Below are 22,713 nucleotides of genomic sequence, written 5' to 3'. Positions count from 1 at the left end.
GATTGCACCTATAGATTTTCAAAATATTAAACCATCTTTGCATACCTGATATAGACCTAAGTTTGTTGAGAGGGAGTTATCCTTTTTTAGACACTATTGGATTTTATTTATTTTTTGTTTAGGATTGTTAAATTTATATTCATGATTTACATGGATCTTTTTCATTCTTATAACATTTTTTTCTGGTTTTAGTATTGGGGTATAGTGGCTTAAGAAATGAGAGTTGGGCTCAGTGGCTCACACCTGTAATCCCAGCAGCTGGGGAAGCTGAGGTAAGAAGATCTCGGCCTCAACAACCGTGAGGTGCTAAGCAACTCAGTGAGAGCCTGTCTCTAAATAAAATACAAAATGGGGCTGGGGTTGTGGCTCAGTGGTTGAGTGCCCCTAAGTTCAATCACTGGTGTCTGTGTGTGTGTGTGTGTGTCTCTCTCTCTCTCTCTCTCTCTCTCTCTCTCTCTCTCTCTCTATATATATATATATATATATATATATATATATATATTGAAACTTTCATATAGTCTATGACATGTAGGCATAGATGTCAGTCAGGCACTTCATAAACACCTCTGCTATGCTCAGGTATGCCCAGTCCAGAGCTCCTGTGATTCACCACTGACTGCCCAGCCCCAGGAGGGCAGGGAAGGTGGCAGTTCTCCGTGATACTCAGGGGCAGCCCTTCCTTGTGCTCAGTGCACCCCTGGCTTCAGATGCACCTGAGCATTTCCTGGGCTCCAGGGCACCTGCACGCGCTGGCTCCACCAGCCTCCTGCGGCCATGGTCAGGTTGGAGGTTGCATGTCAGATACGGCTGTTGCATCTGCCTTTTAGCTTCTGTTTTCTTCCTGAACCCCACGGACTCTTTGTTGATGTTCCAAGTAGGATTTCAGAAGGGAGCCTGTTTTCTGTGTTCAGTGTGCTGTGGGTTCAGTCTCATGAAGGCTTTCAATATCATCTCAAATAAGTACCCTGCCGAACTCCAAGTGTGAGCAGAGCGTCTCCCTGGCCGAGCAGGACCAAGAGGGGATTGGGGCACCTCAGCTGCCCAGCACCTCCGCCCCACTTATCCTCCTTGTGCCACCCTGCACTTCCCCTAAGAGCCACTGGAGCTTCTGGCAAAACGGCACTGAACGCCCCCTGAGTCATCTGCCCTCTGCAGACACAGCTCACCAACTCAACACGTGTCCTACACGTGTCCCACAGTAGCTGGGATGAGCCGTGTGGGGACTCACCATAAGGAGGATTATTTACATCCTGTTCCTTCAGAGGTTTTCATCTCCACATTGTGGGATGAGCTCATCCTCTGCAAGAACACCATGACTTTTTGGTGTTGGTTTTTTTTTTATCTTTGTGAATTTAAAATCTGCAAAGACTAATTGTCCTCATTAGTAATAATGTAGCAGGAAAATGCTCAGTAAGGCTCCCTGCCTTTGGAGAGCTCACTTTCTCCATCCCTTGATTTCTGCTACTGAGTTACAGACTGAAGCTCCTCCCTGGGTGGGCAGCGCCTTGCCTCTTGCTCACAGAAGGCTGGATAGAGCTGACCAGGTGCTGTTGCTAAATGCACCAGAGCTCAGTTAGCTCCAAGTCAGAACTTAAATCCTACAGTAATTCACTACTCTAAAGAGCTCAACACCCGATTTTAAATGAAGCTGGGGTTTCGTTAATTGGCCACATAATAGATTCTGAAATCTGGCTTGGTTGTGAAGGCCAGGCCCTCAGAGGTGATCCTTGCAGTGTGACTGGGGTGCAATGCAGTTTCCAATGCACAGCCCCTCTCACGCTCAGCACGTGAGGACTCAGGAGAGGTCAGGGGACTGGGGGGACATGGAGCTACATAGGCTCTCCATGGTGGAGTGCAGGTCTCAGTGTACTGGGCTTCTTTAGGTGGTGCTCTCTCCTTGAGTACTTTGTAAGAGTGACAAGCCGCTCAACATAAGCTCAGCTTACAGTAATCCCATAAAGACATTTCATGCCTTCAACCGCAGCAAGGAAATGTTCGATAGCGCTTCATAACTCAGCTAATTAAATTTGGCTGTACCCAACTGTGGCAAATGTAAGGGGTGTCATTTTTGTCATATTTTTTATGTGTGCTAACCCGTACAGAATCGGCCTCTCAAGCTGAGCCTGTGTAATCCTGCCATTTTCTTCTTTAAAAAGAGCAACCAGCCAGGTGTGGTGGTGCACGCCTGTAATCCCCGAAACTCAGCATGCTGGTGCAGAAGGATCTTGAGTTCCAGGCCAGCCTAGGCCACTCAGCAGGCCCTGTCCCAACAACATCAACAACAACAAAAGTAAAAGCATGTGAGAAACTTAAAAGGCAATGAGAAAAATGCATTTCCTATTTTCGAAACAAGGTCTCTAAGAAATTCTACGTTTAGTTATATTCTTGAAAAAAATAGATATCCTTTTTACTGTTTTCATACTTCCTATAAATTTTTTTTATCAGCCAAATTAATGGTCAGTAAACATCCTCTGTTGGGTGCCAGAGTTTGTGCAGCTTGGTGTCACTGAGGAAATAGAAACCAGTCTTGCTGCTGTGAAGGCACAAAGCAATCTGGTCATTAGTAACGGACACCCAGGAAGCCCCCATTATCATGAGCTTATGTTGAACAACCACTGTCCGCAGGGAGTGCTCTATCCAGCCTTCTGTGAGCAAGAGGCAAGGCACTGCCCATCTAGGGAAGAGCTTCAGTCTGTAACTCTGCATCCTAGAGAAGACCTGCCCTGCCTTCTGCATTCTCCTTTCCTCTGTGGAGCAACATAGCTCCGATCCCCACTCTTCTTACCTTACCCCAAGACACGTGCTCCTTACATGCCTGTGCATGAACACAGGGCAGCATGGTCTCCTTTCCAGGTGAGCCTGGGCTGCTGTGGCCAGGCTGTACCCTTCCCTCCAATGCTGAGCATGTGAGAAGCAGGCTCCCAGACAGCCCTGAGCAGCTGGCTCCAATGCCAGTTCCCCTCATCACAAAACATTGCTTTCCTGGCCTTAGGTTTATGGGTGCCGGGCTGAAAAAGTCAGACTGTCGAAACCTGCCTTCTTCCTGCCCTTGGGCAGTAGCACTGGATGCAGGGGCCACATGGCCCAGGGAGGTGTTGTTAGCTAGGCCAATGCACCACTCCTAGAGGTGTTAAAGAAACAGGGTCCATGGGCTTCAAATGGGAGAACTACACGTGTAACACATTATGCAATCCCAGATGGGACCAGCTCTTCCTTCTGCCAGGAAAGGAGTGTACCCTCTTGTCTCTGACAATAGTATGTTGCATAGGAGTTAGCAGAGTGGTCAGGTCTGCCCTGCCCAAATGAGGAGGAGGTGGACCTGTTTCAGTGCTTGAGCTGTCTCTTGCACCTGGAAACAGGTGCTCACTCATGCCACCTGTCTATCACACATGGCATATCTTTAAAACTTCACATCAGTCTCATTCATGTGTGCTAATAATTTGCATTAAAAAAAACCCTTCATATAGGTAGCTCCAGGTACATGTCATTATCTGTTGTAGCTTGCCAGTGCCTTCTTTATAGTTTTCAGAAAGTCTTTGGGCAATCTATAGAAAGTCCGCCTTCTTTTATGTCCTCTTGCAAGAATTATCTTCAGTTTTCTAAAATATTGTACAATTTCTCAAAGCAATGCAAGATTTAAAGTGGATCTTTTGCAGAGTGATAAAATGAAAATGACAAAACGTATTTTATTATGTAAGCAAGTCTTCTCTTTCACAAACCTGAAACAAAAGCAAATTGGTATTTGTGAAATCTTCTTTGTCTAATAAGTAGCCTGGCTTTACAGTCATGCCAATGACCCGGCTTAATTAGGTGCAATTAATTTTGTGAGGCAGAATCTGACATCTCGCTGGAGGCATGACCAGCTGTACCCTGTCTTATGAATTTTTTTTTTATCACCAATGAGAATTCAGTTGCCTGAGCAAAGGGGAGGGAAGCAGGGAGAGAAGAGGCCACGGGGCTGCATTTTATATTCAAAAACAGCTCTGGTGGACAGCTGAGTGTTTAATTAAAAGAGCTTCCAGGAGTTGTTTTTCATTGGCGCATCATCATTGACAGTTCTCATGACTCTATCACTGCATTTGCACTCCCTGAGGACGGTGGTTGCTCATGTGTGTTGAACACACGCAGCCCAGTGATGACCAGGCACCGTGGAACATCTGCTGCTGCTGGGAGCCCTGTGCCCTGGCCAGACAGCCAGGCGGCCCTTTCATTCAGGCTTGCAGTACAACTCTTTATGCCCTGTGGTTGCTCTCATCTGGGTCAGTGCATGCATTAAACCCCAGGAAGATGTCTCACTCGGGCCCAAAGCCCTCACATGCTGCTGTTTGCCAGATTGGGAGGGAGAGGTGGAGCCACTGGCCATGGTAGGTGACGTGTTTTTAAGTGGATGAGAATTTGTGCATGGTTTAAAACTGAGCAGCACCATTGGAAGTCGAGTTGAAGCTCACGTCTTCCCACAGTAGCCCCCAACTTCTGGTGCCCACTTCCCTCAGTAGACAGCCACTTTGAGGAGGGTGTCTGTTCTCCGCTGTCACAAGCTCTTTCACTGCACCACATTCTGGAGCCCTGCTGGGACCCGAGCCCGGGAAGGCAGTGTGCAGGGTGCTGGGAGCCGGGCGGTGGCCTGCAGCCTGGCTCTGCCTCCCAGGGGTGCTTCCCCACCTTTCCCTCAGTGCTGTCCTCTGTGTAGCGGCTGCCTTCTGCTCCATCGAGTGCCTGGACAGCGTCTGCACTGCACTGGGTTTTGTTGTGCCCACTTCATCACTGTCGCTTACTCCTGGATACCACTGGCTATAAGGCCATTGTTTTATGTATCACAGAAAAAAACCTCTGCCAGCTACCATGTGCCCGCTCGGCACCATGAGCATCCTTTCCGACATTAGAGTCCTCTGGGACTCGGTTGGACATGTGCATTCGTCGTGTCTCCTGGATACAGATGAAGGAAGGGGAGGTGTGCTGGTGGAGTGGTTGCCGCTCTGCCCTCTCACCAGATGCTGCTTTCCGGTTGTCTCCTCCTGGTCACTTGGGTGCCCTCAGCAGGCATAGCACCTTCTTATCCAGAGACAGCGTGTACAGCCACCTCCCATAGAGGCCCTCACCTGACTCAGAAGTGCACTCTGGCTGCCGGCTGCTGGGATGGCATCTGTGATACACCCTGGTTTTAAAGATGACAGAGTGTGAATTTCCATGCTTCACAGAGTCCACGCAGCCCCATAGACCCACCACTGTTTCAACGACCACTTGGAATTCAGTGGTTAGAAATTGAATCCTGGAAGAGGAACCAAGCCTCAGCGGCAGCCCCCAACAGTTTCTCAGCACAGACATCACAGGTGGTGAAAGTAGCACTATGGGGTTAAGAAGAGAAGAACTGGGATTGGGACTTTCACTAGGGGTTCAAGTGGCGCTCAGAGGTGGAATACATGCACCAAATCAAAAATTTTTTTTCACCTAATTTAATCATACTCCAGGGCCATGCCTCCTCCCCAGCCATGGGAGCCATAGCTGGGGTCTGGGCCCACAGGGTTTTCCTCTAGCCCACCTAGCTCCACAGCTGCCTGCAGCAGGTGGGACAGACAGTTCAAACTCCAGGCTGGCAGGTGAATAGGCAGCACAGCTTCGAAAATACAAACAGTTCATTTATGCTGATTACTTAGGGCCTATAATTTACTGAGATCCAAGGAGAGTGGGATTGAGACTAAGGATCCATGCCAACAGTTGAACGAAGAGTCCAGCACAGAACAGTTCTAAGAAAAATGTGTTTCCTGCTGCCCACGGATCTCCCACCACCGAGCACCCTGCCAGGAACAAAAACTCCTCCTGACTCACGCTTGAGTCATGGTCCCCGCAGGACACTTCTGCGTCGGCCCCCAGTCCCGCCAGCTGTCCACACTGAACCACTCACCTACCCCCCAGTATACAGTGCTAATCACCAGCTCTCATTTTCTCTCCTTTTCCTTTTCTAATTGTGCTAAATGCCCATACGTGGCAACTCGGAGACGCTCAGGAGACACATCCAGTGCCAACTCTGCCACCAAAATGCTTAGTGTATTTATCCCCTGCCACTTTTTCTACAAATACCCTCTGTGCTCATTTAGAGAGTGCAGTCATTCTCTGGCTGCTTCACGTCAAAGCACATCAGGAGCACTTGGCTGTGGTCATAGCTATGCTGTATTTTTACTAGATGCAAAATTGCACGTGACGCCTCTCACTGTAACATACTTAATCGCTCTCTGGTTAGGCATTGGAGGTGTTTCCAGCTTTATGTTTTGGTTTGCTTTCTTTAGCCTTTTTCTTCCATTTGTGAATTTACTCCTTCTTCTCAAAGTGCCCTGGCCCCTCAGGATACTCTCCTAGACTTGGACACCAGCACCGTGACCTGGTGCAGCTCAGCCCCTTTCAGCCTCTGTTTTCTTAGGTGTGCAATAGGACTCATGACCCTTGTTGCTTCCGGGACCTTGCTTTATGAATATCCACATAGTTCAAATGTTTGTCTCTTCCTAGGTAAGACAGGGAGTGTCTGTTGAATGTGAGTCCCTGCTGGGATTATGCGTACCCCACATCTCTGCTCTCTGCTCATACACTGCAATGCATGATCTAGGCACTCAGGACTTGTTAGAAGTCCTGGTTTGATTTTGGCTCAACTCCCGAGTTGAGCCAAAATTGGACACATACCAGGCGGTCATGAGCCTAAAATGACTTTAGGAGCCAACAGGAACAAATGAGTGGAGTAGCCCAGATAAGAACATGAGGAATCGTGGGGCCTGGTCGTATCTGGGGGTCCGAAGTCAGATACATAGAGAGCCAGGCACAGAAGAGATACTCGAAAATGACAACTTTTTATTTCCAAATATAGACCTCCTGGAGATCCTCTGGCCATAATTAAGATGAAAGGGGACCTCGTGTGGTGTCCAGGAGTGATGGCTGTTTTAGGATTAGGAGAGACCATTGGTGCTGGAGAACGTTCCTGTTGGAAATGTGTTTTCCCAACCTTAAGGTCTTATAATTCCAAATTCAATTACAGGGAAGTGGTCATTAGTGAAGGAAATGGACGCTAATGTGGAATAAGAACCACCAGCTGCCTGAGGAACATGAGCATTTACGGCTCTCTGGAGACGGGTCAGGCTGCAGGGCGATGCTTCTCCCAGGCCAAGACTGTTCCCCTTCCTCTGAGCCACTTAGGCCAGAGACATTTCTGTGGCAGGAAGGGCTGGGTGCTCAGGAGCTGTCTTCTGAGTACAGACATGTGGGAGAGTCCAGCAGCAGCAGCCTTCGAAGAGGATTCAGAAGAGGGAAGTCTGTGTGGGATCAACAGAGGGAGCCCAGAAGGGCTATACACACGCCTGCAAACCCCACCTCTGCTGCAGAAACCACAGATGTGGGGTCAGGACAGGATATAAGGGACATGATGCCCCCTACCCAGAGTCCTGTCGGGGCACACAGGAGTAGTCCTGAAGTTCTCTAGACATATAACTGCTGCAGGGCACTGTCCCAGCTCTCCTGCCTTCACGCCCCCGCACCATGGCTCCTGAGACCTTGCTTTATGAATGTCCAAGCAGCTCAAGTGTTTGTCTCTTCCTAGGTAAGACAGAAAGTGTCTGCTGAATGTGAATCCCTGCTGGGGTTATGCGTACCCCACATCTCTGCTCGTACACTGCAATGCGTGATCCAGGCACTCAGGACTTGTTAGAAGTCCTGGTTTGATTCTGGCTCAACTCCCGAGTGTCCACATACCGGGCGGTCATGAGCCTAAAATGACTTTAGGAGCCAACAGGAACAAATGAGTGGAATAGCCCAGATAAGAACATGAGGAGTCGTGGGGCCTGGTCAGCTGCCACTCACCCCTGCCCGGCAAGGACCTGGAGGCTGCAGAGCTGTGGGCACTAGCTGAACAGGCCTTTTCCTGCCTCCATAGTTGTCCAGATCACTCACAGCTCCCTGTGTGATGGTGACATAGTGAGACCAGCAGCACTGGCAGCTGCACACAGCATTCTTCAGAAGTCCACCACAGTTTTCGGCCTGTAGCATCACACACCTGAGCTAGAGAAACTCAGCACGGGCCACCACAGCAGAGTGGACATGGCAGCTGGCTTTCCCAGTCACACATGTGGACAAGCAGAAACCTGGTTTTGCTTTTCTCTTTATTTATTTATTTATTTTTTTGAACACTTGTAGGTATTTCCAAGAGTCCTGGGACGTGTCCGCATGGATCAGTCAGTAGGGAAAGGAAGAGGCAGAGCTAGTGGTTTGGAAGAGTGTTCCTCAGCTTACCAGGAGCGGCAGCACCTGTCTGACCAGCCCCGCATGCCCCGCGGCGGCGCTTCCACACTGTGTAAAGCTTTCCCGAGCCTCAGTTGTTCCCACACTCTTCCTTCATGACAGATTCTGAAATATGTTTAGACCCTTGGGTGATTACAATCCATATTTTATGTTCTGTCTCCTTTGAACTTCTCATAAAAATCAGAAAAAAATATAGTATGAAAATATGAGCAATTATTCATTATATGTAAAATCTTTTGACTAATGCATCATGCTCACAGACTAGTTGGGGATGTTGAGTGTCAAATGGCTCACAGGCCATGCTGTTGTAGGCAGATAATGCACAAAGCAGACCTAAAATCTGCAGGCACACAGGAAGCTCCCTCTTGCTCTGTTTCCTAAGGAGAGCCCTAGAATCATCTTGAAATCATAAACAACTACGGAACGTTTATGCCCTTTGAAATCATACTGCCAGCAGGATTGCATAAATCTAACCCCAAGGTCAGGAGTAGCATGAGGGAAAGGCCATCAGGTCAGAAATTACATGTCCAGCCCGAGAGTCATGCACAGGTCACCTCTTGCTCCAGGCAGGGCGCACAGTCAGGAACCACCCCCATGAGCAGGAGGTCAGCAGGGCTGAGCTGGAGTCAGCAGGGTTGTTCTGACCTGTGTGGAAAGGCTCTCTTCTGAGTCTGTGGTCAGTCCAAGGGCAGCAGGGGCCTTCACTGCTCCTGGCTGGCCCTCATGGGTGTCAGGCATCAACCTGCTGGGACACCTGCAGGATGTAGCTCTGTGCTCGAGTCCCTGGGCCAGCCTGGACCTGTCCCAAGGAGGGCAGAGTCCCCAAGGAGCTAGAACTGGAGGTAGCTCACATCTGTTGCCTTTTGTCAGCCAGTCGCAAGGTCACCCAGGGTGGGGCACAGGGAGAAGTGGCAAGGTCACACTTTGGGGGTGCGGGGGAGGGAAGAACTGGCTGTCACAAGGCTGGGGTTCTTGGCTCCTCTGAGTGAGCATGTGGCCCAGGGAGAGTGAAGTGAACATACTGCCAAACTAGAATTCAGCATAGCCGGTTTGTGAGGTAAACTGAGGCAGGAAAGTTTACCCAAGAATCTGACACCTTAAGTCTATCCAAGGACCTGGCACCTTATGATCCAAGCTGCTGGTGGATCTCCATTTCCCAAACCAGAAAGAAGCCAATGGTTCTTAGCTTCAGAGCTGGACTCCTGGAAGCCCTGGGTCACCACATTCCAGGGCCATAGACAGAGACCTGACCCCCAGAGGTCCCTACCCTGGGATGTCCTCTGCAGCTGAGTTCTGTCAGTAGTCACATTGCTTCTTTTTGTCCCTGCATTTTGAAGGGAGTGGCATCTTGATACGAAGTCCTCTACCACATGGCTGCATTTTTGAGATTCCCTTCGTGCCAAGAGGTCCTCATCTCTCTTCAATTCCACGTGTTTTAAGAACACTCTGGCAGTGGAAGCTGGGCGTCGGCACGGGTGTTTTGTTTCCATCTTGCAGTGCTGGGGTGAGACCAGGCTCTGGAGCAAGCTGGGCAGACATCTACCATTCAGCTCCATCTGCCCCTTTTATTTTATGTTGAGGCAGGGCCTGGCTGAGTTGCCCAGGCTGGTCCTGAGATTGCTATCGTCCTGCCTCAGCTTCCGAGTTGCTGTGATCACAGGCATGGCCACTGCGCCTGGCTGCACCTCCATGGTTGTGTTCTCTGTGAGTGTGAGCAGACGTCAGTGCTGAACGGCCCCCACTCGGTGTGCTTCCAGCACTAGCCATCGGGCATCTCCCAGGGAGGCCACTTCTGCTCCCGCTGCGGTCTGCAGGAGTCCCTAGTTCATCTTCTCAGATTCTGAGCCTCCTCCACTAAAGAACATCCTCTTCCCAGGCTCCGGCACCCCTGTCAGTGGCCCTGGAGCTGCTGAGTCACCTCGGTACCTGAGGAGAGGAGGGTTCTGGGCTACCCAGGACTCAAACCTTCCCGAAGTAAAACCAACCAGTGGCAGACAGCCAGGTGCATTTGCAGGTTGTGCCTGCCCAGTGCCACTCAGAACACCAGGGAGCCTGGCAGTAGATACCGTGGATGACATCTGCGAACAAGAAGACAAGGATCTTGTTTTGTTCCCACCATAGACTGCTTGAGACGTGCAGGCAAGTCAGCCCGCTGCAGCCTGAGATTGGCTGAAAGGCCACATGCCCTGCAGCCAGAAACCGCAGTGCTCAGAAGTGAGCCTCCAGAGAGAGGGTCATCTGCTTCCCAGCCTGTGGCAGGCAGGCCTTCAGTGGGCCGGGTGGCTGGCTCACCTCACAGTCAGGCTGAATCTCACCCAGAGCCGCCTTCCTCTTAAAGCCTACTTGCAGGCTAAAAGCAAGCAAATCCCTCCTGAGCCGGTCTTAATATGTCTCTACCAAATCCCCTGATCACTGGCTGCGGTGTTTCCTGCACGTGCCTTTCCTGTGAGTTCTGGTCAGGAGTCCCTGGTGTCCCTGTATGGAGCCCTGCTGTTTCCCAGGGTGATGAGCCGGTGCCCAGGTGGTGTCCTGGTTCTCTTGGGTGGCCTCACAGCTCACCTGGTACTAAATCTTTCCCTTTTCCTTTCCTGAGTTAGAAACAGCCTAGATGGGCAATGTGGGTACCGACTGACCCTTAATAGAAGGCCAATTGTGGTGCAGAATGGCAGAATTTAAAGTCAGCTTTCTTCAGAATTAGAATTTGCTTTGGAATGATGTTATGTTGGTTTGTTTTTGTATGTATATATTTTTATAATCTGTATATCCAGTGGCCTGGATCTTGCAAAGACTTTATTCACCAAATAGAAAAAGCTGCATAATCCTAGATTCGGATTAGGCTTGCCTTTAAAAATGTGTGCTTTTAATTTGCAAAATTTCTTTTTCATCATCTTCCAAACCATAGACCTTGAGTTTTATGACTTAAAATGGATTCATTTTAGTTTTAGGCCCTCTACAGATATTAAAATTTTAAATCTTAGTTCATGTGGATCAAAGGGAAACCTGACTATAACAGATGGCCCCAAGAAACACCTCCAGTAGAAGAAAGTTAAAAGGAGGTGAATCCCGACCCAGCAGAAGGGCCCTGTGGTTGAGCTGAAGATGTTCTTTCGGAACCGACTTTGCATCAGGGATTTTGGAGACAGGCAAGTGGAATCTGAGCAAGTGGCTCAAGAGGTCCCCTTAGAAAGTCACATCTCCTCTAAAAAGCCTGTGCTCCTTGGTCCAGGGCTCCCGTGAGAAGAGAGAGGACAGTTGACACACCTGTGCCAGGTTCTGAAAGCCTCTTCGTCCCTCCTGCACAACAGTGAGGTGTGTGTCACTCACCCCGAGGAGAGAGGTTCATGGCAGTGTGATGTGCTGTGCCTGGGGAGGAAGTGAGGACTTCGACCCTCACTCAGTCCTTCTGACTGCAAGTCCTGGGCTGATCACATGGGAACCTGTGTCTTCCTCCAGGAAGGCAACCCTGTGCCAGGCCCTCCTTACCTACAGTACTGTGGGCCAAGGTGGATTTCCTTAAAGGGGAAATAAGCTAAAGCTTCCAGTCATTATGGAATGTGACAATAGGTGGCAGTGCACACCCTTCATATTTGTGCCTCTGTTAAATTGGATGTTTTTGTTTTTGTTTTCTTTTTCTTTTCTGGGGTCTGTGTTATTTTCACAGAGGCACTTTAAATGCATCATGTGAGCAATGTCTGTGAGGCATCCCTACCACTGGAATTTTAAGATTCAAAAACAAGCGTCAAACCTCCAATAAGCTCCTCTCCACCTTTCTCCTGTGGCAGTAAAGTTACCAGAGCAAACTCAGTGTCCTCTGCCCTAACCCTGCTGAGCCGTGCTCCTGGCTCCCTTCCTGCCAGGAGTCCCCCCTGATGCCCCTACATTCACACGAGGCTGGGCTGCTAGAGATGCTGGGAAATCACTTTTTAAAAAATGCTTTGTCACCAACTAGTCCTGGAAGGCGTTCAACTTGAAAAGGAGCTCAGGACAGTCACACCCACAGTGTCCCCAGCTGGGCTTCTCTTCACACCTCCTGTAGCTCCAGGGCCCGGGTGCCCATGCCGGGCTCTGAGGGGTCTCTGCTTGGAGACCTGTGCAGGAGGTGGCCTGTGCAGCTTGCTGCCCTGAGACCAGGCCTGGGGACTGAGTCTGCAGTTCCCTTGCACTTCTCTAGGGTGAACCTGGGGTTCTCTCTTAGCCATTGACACTGGCTTTTGGCAACTAGCATACATAAAGCCTTCCATTAGACCACCCTGTTCTGTTGGGCCAGAAAGGACTGTCTTTGAGAGCTCTGCCCTTGGATGCTGGCTAGTAAGTTTCTGCATGGTTCCCAGGACAGCACCCTGAGGACACCAAGGTGGCCTTATTTGGCCAAGGACCCCATTCATCTTGATTGACAAGCCCGTGCACTCGGTGGCTCAGCACATTTGTATCGGGTGCTGGCTCTTCTGGTGTTACTCTGGGTGCTGTAATGTCTGGCCTGTAGTCATTTTTCACATAACATGAATCTGGTGTAGAATAATGAATAGAATATCAGGAGTCCTCTAGCAAGTGGTCCGTAAGCGGAGGGTAGTATTCGTCAGCCATTTCTCCACATGAGGAACAGGCGAAACCACCTCTGTTGGCAGCTCGGATAGTGCTGTCCCCTGCAGTGACAAACTACTAAGTAGAATCGTGTCCCATTTCTTTCCAGACTCCAGAGTGGGATGAACCTGCAGATTTGCTTTGTCAATGACAGCGGCAGCGATAAGGACAGTGATGCTGACGACAGCAAGACCGAGACCAGCCTGGACACACCCTCGTCCCCCGTGGTAAGCCTGCTCTCCAGGCACATGCGTGTGCTCCCCGTCCCCCTCCCAGCCAAGCATAGGTACCTCCTCGTTCCCCCTCCAGGCCTAGCACATATGTGCCCCCTACCCTTCCCAGCCAGGCGTAGACACTCCCATGTCCCCCTTCCCAGCCAAAGTAGACACCTCCTTACTCCCATGGTAAGCCTGTGTTCCCAGCCGAGTTTAGACACTCCTTCATCTGCCAGGGTAAGCCCGTGCTCCCAGCTAAGCCTGGACACCCCCATTCTCTGTGGCAAGCTATTGCTCCTAGCAGAGGTGCCCTTGGGTCTGTGGCTACTTGGCTGCTTTTCTGTCTTGAGTCAGGAGCAAATGTTCAGAGATGGAAAAAAACGTCTCTGAGAATCGCATGTTTTTAAAACTGGACAGTAATGGAAAAGGAGAAGTTGAGACACAATCAGGATACGTAAACATTATTATAGTTAAGGACTACTTTCATATTAGACAATAAGAGAGATCAGATGTGCTGTTAAAACTTTAAAGGGAAAAGATGCTCAGAATCCTTCCCCTTTGGGCTTGGAATGGGACTTGTTTCTTTACCACGATTGCGTAAGTTGGCCTAACAGTGGTGTTCTTGTTGCTGGAAGCTCTTCCGCTCTGGGAGGTCTCTCATGCTCTCTACCAAAGACCAGCGAGTAGGAGGTTGTGCTGGTTGCTGAGTGGTGCGACCTTGGACATCACTGGATACCCAAGTCCTGTTTGCTCAAGGACCCGCACACCACCTTCGCTCTGATAGTATTTTCCCTGTTATTGATTATACTGAGGTATGCCAAAGTCAGAGCCTATTTTAAAACAGACCTTTTCCTGCTACTTGAGACTGACACGGGTCGAAGGGAACGCAGCAGAGCTGGTAGAGAGGGCACTCAGCCCTGGAGAGGGCTCCGGGAAGGCTGAGCCTTCTCCAGTGGGACGTGACTGGCTGGGAAGCTCAGGTTGCTCTTTCTTCCCTCGCAGAGCAAACAGAGCTCTTCCTATTCCGATAGAGACACTACTGAGGAGGAGTCCGAGTCCTTGGACGACATGGACTTCCTCACAAGGCAGAAGAAACTGCAGGCTGAAGCCAAGATGGCCCTTGCCATGGCCAAGCCCATGGCCAAGATGCAAGTGGAGGTGGAGAAGCAGAACAGGAAGAAGTCTCCCGTGGCGGATCTGGTATGCGGCAATGGTTGGGCTGCAAATGCGTGTGTGTGTGGGGGGGGTGGAGTAGAGTTTGGTGCTGCCCCTGTCCTTTCCCCAAGTGATGCAAACTTGGGTTTCTCTGGGGCAGTTCATAAAAGTATTGTCACTGAGAAATAATGCAGCTCATTTCTTATTTCTATCGATCATTGTGCTGAAAGACCATGCAACAGCTTTCACAAAAGTAAGCTCTTGATTCAGAGCTGCTTGTTAGGGGCAGTCTGAGCCACCCTGGGAGCATGTGGGAAGCAGTCTCAGGATAGGACTGGAGGCTACAACAGACTCACTCTTGCTGCAGTGGCCACTGTGACTTGGTGCAGCCCTGCCGTGGACCTGCTGTGGGACCCTGGAGTGAAACAGGGCTGGTAGCTTCTGGGTCAGAGCAAGACAGGACTCTGGTGGTGTTCCAAGCAGCAGCTATGTCGATGGTCCTACCCATGTCGGTGTCATTGGTCCCTGGTAATCCTTCATGCTAAAGGCCAGGCAGAAGGCTTTAGTGCCTGTGGCCCACAGGGAGTGTGATGGGTCAGGCCCCCAGAAGCTGGCAGGGGTGGTGGGTCTCCTGAGTTGAGATGTGCTCAGGCTGCGTGTGCCCCTCACTCCTCGGGTTCTCTCCGTCTCCAGCTGCCTCATCTGCCCCATATCAGCGAGTGCTTGATGAAGAGGAGCCTGAAGCCAGCGGACCTGCGCGGCATGACGCTGGGCCAGCTGCAGGTGATCGTCAACGACCTCCATTCTCAGATCGAAAGTGAGTGCCATCACGCATGAGCCTGGTGGTCGGCACCCCTTGTTGGGTTTGGTGCCTTTGTGCCGAGTTTCTTGGGGTGCCTCCTTTGTTCATGGGGAAAGGAAGGGAACCGTCAGGCTCTTGTTTGCATTTGGGGTTCCCAGTTCCCAGCAGGTCATCTTTAAACTCACATCTGCCTTCACACGTGGTGCAGTAGGTGACGTCACTTATCGCACAGTTAGACCTCCTGGTGTAGACATGTGTTTTAGGCATCATCTCAGCCAAATCAAATCAGATTCATTTTGTGGGATTCTAGGCCCTAAAAGTATATATTACCAATGTGTGAAAATTACGGGGTGACCAAGCGGGGGCCCCCGTATTCAGTATTAGAGATGGATTCTGAAGCCTTGACGGTTCAATGGTGTAGCATCTGAAATTGCTTTGAAGGATGCAGAGGAGGGTTCTAGAAGACACAGGGTTGGCAGGAGGCTGCTGAAGCTGGTTGAGTACATTGGGATTGACTGAACTTTTCCCTGCTTTTGTGTTAATTTTAAGTTTTCCATTTTAAAAGCTTAAATCTTGTATTAGGAAAGAAAAGTTCTGTGCCCCAGAGGTTTGAATACATAGGCACTTGGCTAAGTGACCGTAGAAAAAGCCACCCAGGAGCACACTGGGAAAAATAAAATAAAATGGTTTTCACCAGGCCCACATACTAAATAACACGTTTAGCACCAAGTTAAAACAGTCCCGATGGTTTTCAAGTCAAAAGACAAGATCTAAGATTTTGACGAAGAAACCATAGATTCCCAGGATTACAAAACCATGTTCCATTTTAATGTCGGTTGAGGATTAATTAACTAGGAGTGTTATTCTTTCAAGAACTGAAGGGGGATTTCTGAAATTTTTATCATGAATCATCTTCCTGAGATTTGTAAATAAGATTACCATCCCATCCTTTTCAGGAAGTGAAATTTTAGACCTGTTTGTGTGATTCATTCTCATTGTTTTAAATTGGAAGCTCCCTGAGCTAAGGGCAGGCAGCACCCACTGGCAGCAGGGCTCTGAGAGCACTTCCGGGCCCTGTCTGAACACCTCCAGGGGCTGTAGCCTACCTGGAGCTCAACAAGTGCCCTCCCATGCCTGGGCTGACAGCCTTTGTTCCTGGCTTCTCTGGGGGGACAAGCCAGAGAGAGCCCGCGCTTGTTGGAGTTTGTCAGAAGCAGGAGCCACACTGGCCCAGGGCATGGCGTCGGGTAGGTCACTAGTGACTCTCTACCTACTCATGTTGTCACCCAGTGTTTAGTCTGAGGCATGTCTTCCCTGTTGTCCAGAGATTTCAGGGATTATTTCTTCAGGCCTTACACACCCAGCTATCCCTAAAACCTGACCCACCGCTGTCTTCCTAGACTAGGCTGCACCAGGGCTGTACAGGAAGGCTCTGCACCTCTGTCATGCCTGCCACCTCTGGATGGGTGTCTGATGCAGCTATCAGGTGCCCAGGGGTCCCTCTGACTCTCAGGGCAGCAGGAGCATCCTGAAGGTGAAGGTGGAAAGTTAATATGCTCCAGATGCGTTGTTCACATTTATTCCAAACAGAATCCCACCTTCCCTAACAACTTATGCTTTTTTAAAAAAAAATATTTTTATTAATTACTGAGGGACCTTTATTTATTTATTTGCTTATATGTGGTACTGAGAATGGAACCCAGTGCCTCACACATGCTAGGCAAGCACTGTTCCATTGAGCCACAACCCCAGGCCACCCTAACAACTTATTTTTGTAACAATTTCTTTAACTACTGAGCCACATCCCAGCCCTTTCTATTTTTTTTTTTTTTTAATTTTGCAACAGGGTCTCACTGAGTTGCTTAGGGCCTCACTAAGTTGCTGAGGCTGGCCTTAAATTTGCAATCCTCTCCTACCTTATCCTCCTGAGCCGCTGGGATTATAGGCGTGTACCAACATGCCTGGCTATAATTTCTTCTTCCACTGTGATATGAATGTAATTGAAAATATAGATTGAGACCGGGCATAGTGATGCACGCCTGTAATCCCAGCAGCTTGGGAGACTGAGGCAAGAGGATCACAAGTTCAAAGCCAGCCTTTAGCAATGGCAAGGTGCTAAGCAATTCAATGAGATCCTGTTTCTAAATAAAATACAAAATAGGGCTGGGGATGGAGCTCAGTAGCTGAGTGTCCCTGAGTTCAATCTCTGGTACCCCCCCAAAAAAATATGTAGAGAGAGATTGAGCATCTCTGTATCTGAAATCCACAGTGCTCCAAATTGCTCAAAATCTAGATTTTGGAGCAATTTCAGTTTGAAAATTTTCAAATTAGGGCTACTCCACCAGTAAAATCTATGCAGATATTCCAAAATGCAAAAAAACCCTAAAATCTGAAGCTTTTCTGGTCCCGAGCAATGGACAGGGAGACTCCAGCTCTCCTCCTGGCTCCATTCCTTTCCTTTAGTACCTCACAGCTTGGGGACAGGTCACCTGCCCTCTTGATGACTGCTCCCTGGCTTAGGGGAAGTCAGCACGAGAATGTGCATCTCTGCGGTGACTGCCGTGATGTCTGGCTGTGTGTGTGTTCGTGGGTCATATGTGCTCGGTGGCCGCAGACAGCACATGTTCTGACCCGGATGCAGCTGGACCCGTTTCTAATTGTCCTTTCTTTGTCCCAGGCTTGAACGAAGAGCTGGTACAGCTGCTCCTCATCCGAGACGAGCTGCACACAGAGCAAGATGCCATGTTGGTAGACATCGAGGACCTGACCAGGTCAGTATGGCCACCCTCTCCACAGGCAGGAAGAAGCCCCTGTGCAGGCAGAGCATGCCCTGGGGAAGGTCACCCCCTGCTTCCATGCACACAGTTCCTGTGCAACCCTAGCAAATATCTTAGCAGTGTCCTCCTCCCGTGATGGAGTGTCTGTGCGTTCTGACTTCTCACGACTTCTCTTGAACCCTGGGAACAGCTCTAGCCCAGGAGGACCTTATGCTGGAAGACTGTCCCCTAGTAGTGGCTCTCAGCCATTCCATGCTGGTGTGTTTCCAGCACATGAGCAGCTGGGTGGTCAGTGCGCCCCTGCCATGCCCAGGAGGCAGGGACACTCTGGCCTCTGTCCACAGCCCTGTGCCCCAGATTCTTCTCACATGGGAAGCTCTAGGACTTGAGTTCCTAGCTCCTCCTGCCGCTCTGTGAAAAGGTGAAGAATGCATCCCTCCTGGGGGATGAGGAAGCCAGCCTACGTGGTCAGCCTCTTCCATTTCCTAGTAGTTTCTCTTATAGAAACCCTGCCATGCATATGCGTCCCTCATCAAGCACGAGCAGTATAGGTTACATGTGTGAGGGACATGAACTGCATATAAGTTCCCGTGACTTCATGTTTACCATTCACCTGTCCTAAGACGGTGTACATGAAGTCTCTAAGCCAGGAGACAATAATTGCTGTTGATTCCAGAAACGTGGCTCAGAGAGTAGAGGCCCCAAGAAAGATCACTACTCATCTCACAGCACAGGGGGCTGACCGTGGGCCCAGAAACCTCCCACAGATGCTCTTGGCATCTCCCGCAGGAATATGTCTTAGCCCAAAACATGGGGTTCAATAGTCCTCTACCAGTGTGTGCCGTTGAAAGAGTTTTGGTAGCAGAATGGATGCTGCAGAGCTAATGCAGGCCCTTTTTTAAAAATCCTATAGTCTTCTCCTGTTCTCTAAGCATGTCTGCCAGCATCAGGAATTTACAGTGACACTCAGATGACATTATTGCCACCTGCAGACACATCCAGACACTGTGAACAGCAGTTGTACATCAGACCCCTCTGGTTAACCTGAGAGCTTACATTTAGATATCGAGATCATGGGAAGCCTGTGAAATACATGACCAGGACCTACTTTCTCTGACACTCCACAACTCTCTGTACTCTCTGATTCGCTGTGATTCAGACCACTCCTGTGCCCTTCTCATGGCCCCATTCACACGAAGGGGCAATGCAGGGCTCTTCCTGCCACTCAGGGTCTGGCTCATACTCAGGTGGCAGTGTACCTCCTGACACCTCTAAGTGGGGTGGTCCTGGACGTGCAGGCAGAGCCACGGGGTAAAAACAGAGGCATCACTGCCTTGTAGGTTGGGGAGTCCTGCAGGAGGCTGGGGTATGACACCCCCACAGCTTTCCACTATAGGGAGCCCAGAGGATCTTTCACACGCCAACAGTAGCAGCCTCAGAACCCCACAGCCTCAGAAGGCCAGGAGCATGGCTGTGGGGTGACAGGCTCACGTGTCCCTCAGCTGTTCCCCACCAGCCATCTTAGATTCAGTCCAAGCCAGTGGGCATCACATCCGGCTGCACATTGGAACCACCTAGGAGCTTTGCAAAACTGATTGCAGGGTCCCACCCCAGGGGCTCTGGCTCAGCTGTCCCCTGGGGGCCTGGACACAAGGTCTTACTAAGCTGTCTTATGGGGCCTGGGCTTCAGAAATTCTAAGCTCCAAGTGACACTGGCACTCCCCTGGTGCTAGCCTCTTTAAAGAACCCTCCCTGATCCAAGGCAGACTTGATTTTCAACTGTGGCCCTCCCTTAGCATGACTACTCAGTGCCTGAGGACTTCTGACACCTCTTTTTAGACTGTGTGACAGTTCTCACCTCGGAGGCTGTAATCTTTTCTGACGCAAGTTACTGCCTGTTTTCCTTCTTAGAAAATCCTTCGGTGTATCAGTGTTTGTCTGTACACACACACACACACACACACACACACACACACACGTGTGTAGGTGTAGGTTCCAGCCCTGCTCTAGAAACTGTGGTTTAATTAGCTACAGGGCAGGCTTAGCTCACTGGGTATTAGTGTATTTCCTTCCTTGACTTTGCTTGAGCACAGGCATTAGGTACTTTGAGAAAGTGACCATTGTTCTTTCTTGCACGTACCCGGGGCTGTGGCAGGTCTACTAATTGGTGATGTTTCTAAAGAGTGGAGAGCTAACAGCATCCTTTTCTGAGATCCTTTACTCTTAGATGGACATAACCATTTATTGTGGGCTGCTGCATGTGGGAATGCCGTGGTCACTTCCTTATTTTTGAAAGTATTTGCAGTTTGTCTTCCCTGCACCAGAGGCCCTCAATGTTCTGCATTAAGCCCGGGAGTTAGGCTTCACGTTGACAGCTCCCTGTGTGCAGGCAGCACACAGAGCCTACCCCTAAACACTATTACAGCTGCAAACCACAGCCTGAGACATTTTTTTTAATCTCTTGCTAACTTATCATTTTCTATATTCATCATTTAGAACCACTGTCTTCAGCCCACAAAGCCCCATGCTGTGGGAGTGCCCATCCTGCAGGCCACCCTTTGTCCCTGCTGTCCAGCTGCTGGATCAGCTTAGTCTGGGCTCACGGTGCAGCAGAGCTTGGTGAATAAGAAGACTCACCCCACCCCACTGCCATGACGGTGCCCTGGGCCCAGCCAAGGAGAACTCATGCACATAGGGAGGCACTAACTCCCACAGGGACATTGGCTATGCCAGAGGGAATTAGGTCCTTGGCGTGGGTTCTGGGTCTGGGAGTGCGCGCGCGCGCGCGCGTGTGTGTGTGTGTGTGTGTGTGTGTGTGTGTGTGTGGTCACAGCACGGTGACTTTTTGCATAACACTTATTTTCTATCTGCCTTTCTCTTATTTGCTATTCTTCCTTTCTTGTGTCTTCCCTGTAATATATTCCCATGAGAACAGAGACCCCCATTCCTGCTCTGCAGGAAATCCCAGCTTCAGGTGCCATGCCTGACATATCAAAGGCCCTTCTTAAATGTTTGTTACTAAAGGTACACACTAAAGGAAATACACTAATGCCCAATGAGCTAAGCCTGCCCTGTAGCTAATTAAACCACGGTTCCTAGAGCAGGGCTGGAACCTACACCCATACACGTGTGTGTGCGCGTGCGCGCACACGTGCACACCAGCATACACCAATACACGACAGGTTTTCTAAGAAGGAAAACAGGCAGTAACTGGCGTCAGAAAATATTACAGCCTCCGAGGTGAGAACTGTCACCCAATCTAAAATCATACTTCCCTCTCTTCATTTTTAAACACAGCACTTTTGTTTTCAAGGGTAGACCCATCAGTCCACCTCAGGTTAATCGCCAGCTTACTAAATGAAAGGAATCAAAGAGCTTAGGTCAGTTGGAATAAAGCACGTCTCCTTGATTCGCACATCTCATTTTGAGCAACTCTGGAGCTCAGTTCCAAGGAGGTCACAGCGTTGCTTTGAAAGCAGTCTGGCATTTCTTGTTAAACAGTCATGTTGTTCGTTTCACAGACATGCTGAGAGTCAGCAGAAGCACATGGCAGAGAAGATGCCTGCCAAGTGAGAGCCACCCGCCACAGCCCGGCGGAGCTGACTTTGCCTCTGTGGTTTGCAGTGCTGTTGCTGAAGGTGTCGCAGAGATAGACCAACAGCCTTGTCATTCATGGATGGTGTGTGAAGCTTCATGTCCAGTGATCGGCCTTTGCTTCTTAATTTATTTTAATTTTTTACTTGTGCCACTTAATATCAGGCATTTTAATAAAATGTTGTTACAAAAAAAAAAATTGTACAGTACTTACACCATCACAAACCATGGGTGATCCGAGGGTGGTTTTAACTTTATTTTTACTTGTTTAGAGGTTTTCGGTTGGAGCGGTATTTTGCATTGACTACTTCATCCTTCGCTGTAGTTTTAAGAACTGTAAATGACGGTGCTATACAAGTCAAAATACATGCCTGCCTCCTAGTGAAGTCGTAGCTCTCCTTAACGTGTATCTTAATCAGTTCTCAACATTTTGTGAATGTTGACTACCTGAAGTTCATTTTCAGATGTGCTATTAACATTCTGTTGGCTTCAGAAGGTTTCTTGGAAGTTTTATGTATAAATATGTAAAATAAAATTAAAACTTTGTTTCATATGATATGTCTTCTTGCTCACTAACAATAGCCGGCTTGTCTCTCTCTCTCTTCTTCCCTTCACAACTGCACACCTTACCTAGGAGCCACAGTCCATGAAAGCCAGTTACTTTCAGCTTGCAAGGTGGGCTGATCAGGTCACAGCTCTCGCAATCCAATTGTTTCACCTCTGAATAATCCAGCATTAATATGGGAGCTTTGTGGGGGGACCCCTCATGCCTCCATCATGCTCCTTGTGATGGTTTGAATGTGAGGCTGAATTCAAAGGTAGACTACTTAATCTGGTGGAGGAAATTTTAAAGCAGTCCATCATTGAGTCAGTGCCATGGACATTGATGGTAGGGTTTACCCAGGTTTACTTTGAGAATTGGGAGCAGAAAGCAGAGCTGAAGGATTTTTAAACTTGGGGTTTGACCTGAAAAGTACATGTAAAACTGGGATCCAGGAAGATGTGGTTGTTTAAAAGATTCCAGCCAATAAAGAGATGCTAAGTACTTTGTACAAAGATACCAGGAATGATTCCTTGACGGCATCTCAGGAGACCACACTCACTACAGACTCAAAGATGTAGAAGGAGAAATTCCTTTGAGAGGAGACCACTGTGGAGGCACCCTGTTCACACATTGGCCACAGGAAGCTGTTGCATTGTGCTCAATCACCCAGGCACTCAGAGGCTGCTGCAGCTGTGATCCCAGGAGGCTTACCTACTGCAGGAGCTGATGGCAGACCTTGGCATCATCCATGTGGGGCTGGTTCTGCAG

General features: G+C 49.4%; 1 protein-coding gene across 5 annotated transcripts in view; it reads left to right on the top strand.

Moving 5' to 3' along the window:
- Nucleotides 1-21,952, top strand: part of LOC101961715 (schwannomin-interacting protein 1) — a 549,493-nt gene extending 527,541 nt beyond the window's left edge. For all 5 annotated transcript variants that reach the window (XM_078043492.1, XM_040269940.2, XM_013358820.4 and 2 more), the window contains 5 exons: nt 12,968-13,085; nt 14,076-14,273; nt 14,922-15,045; nt 17,708-17,801; nt 21,329-21,952. In XM_078043492.1, coding sequence (XP_077899618.1) covers nt 12,968-13,085; nt 14,076-14,273; nt 14,922-15,045; nt 17,708-17,801; nt 21,329-21,380 — 586 coding nt within the window. In that variant the 3' untranslated portion in view covers nt 21,381-21,952. The remainder of the gene's footprint in view (nt 1-12,967; nt 13,086-14,075; nt 14,274-14,921; nt 15,046-17,707; nt 17,802-21,328) is intronic.
- Nucleotides 21,953-22,713: the final 761 nt, after the last annotated feature.

The sequence above is a fragment of the Ictidomys tridecemlineatus genome, chromosome 3, assembly GCF_052094955.1.
Source record: "Ictidomys tridecemlineatus isolate mIctTri1 chromosome 3, mIctTri1.hap1, whole genome shotgun sequence".
Lineage (NCBI taxonomy): Eukaryota > Metazoa > Chordata > Mammalia > Rodentia > Sciuridae > Ictidomys > Ictidomys tridecemlineatus.
This window is presented reverse-complemented; position numbering and strand designations above follow the sequence as displayed.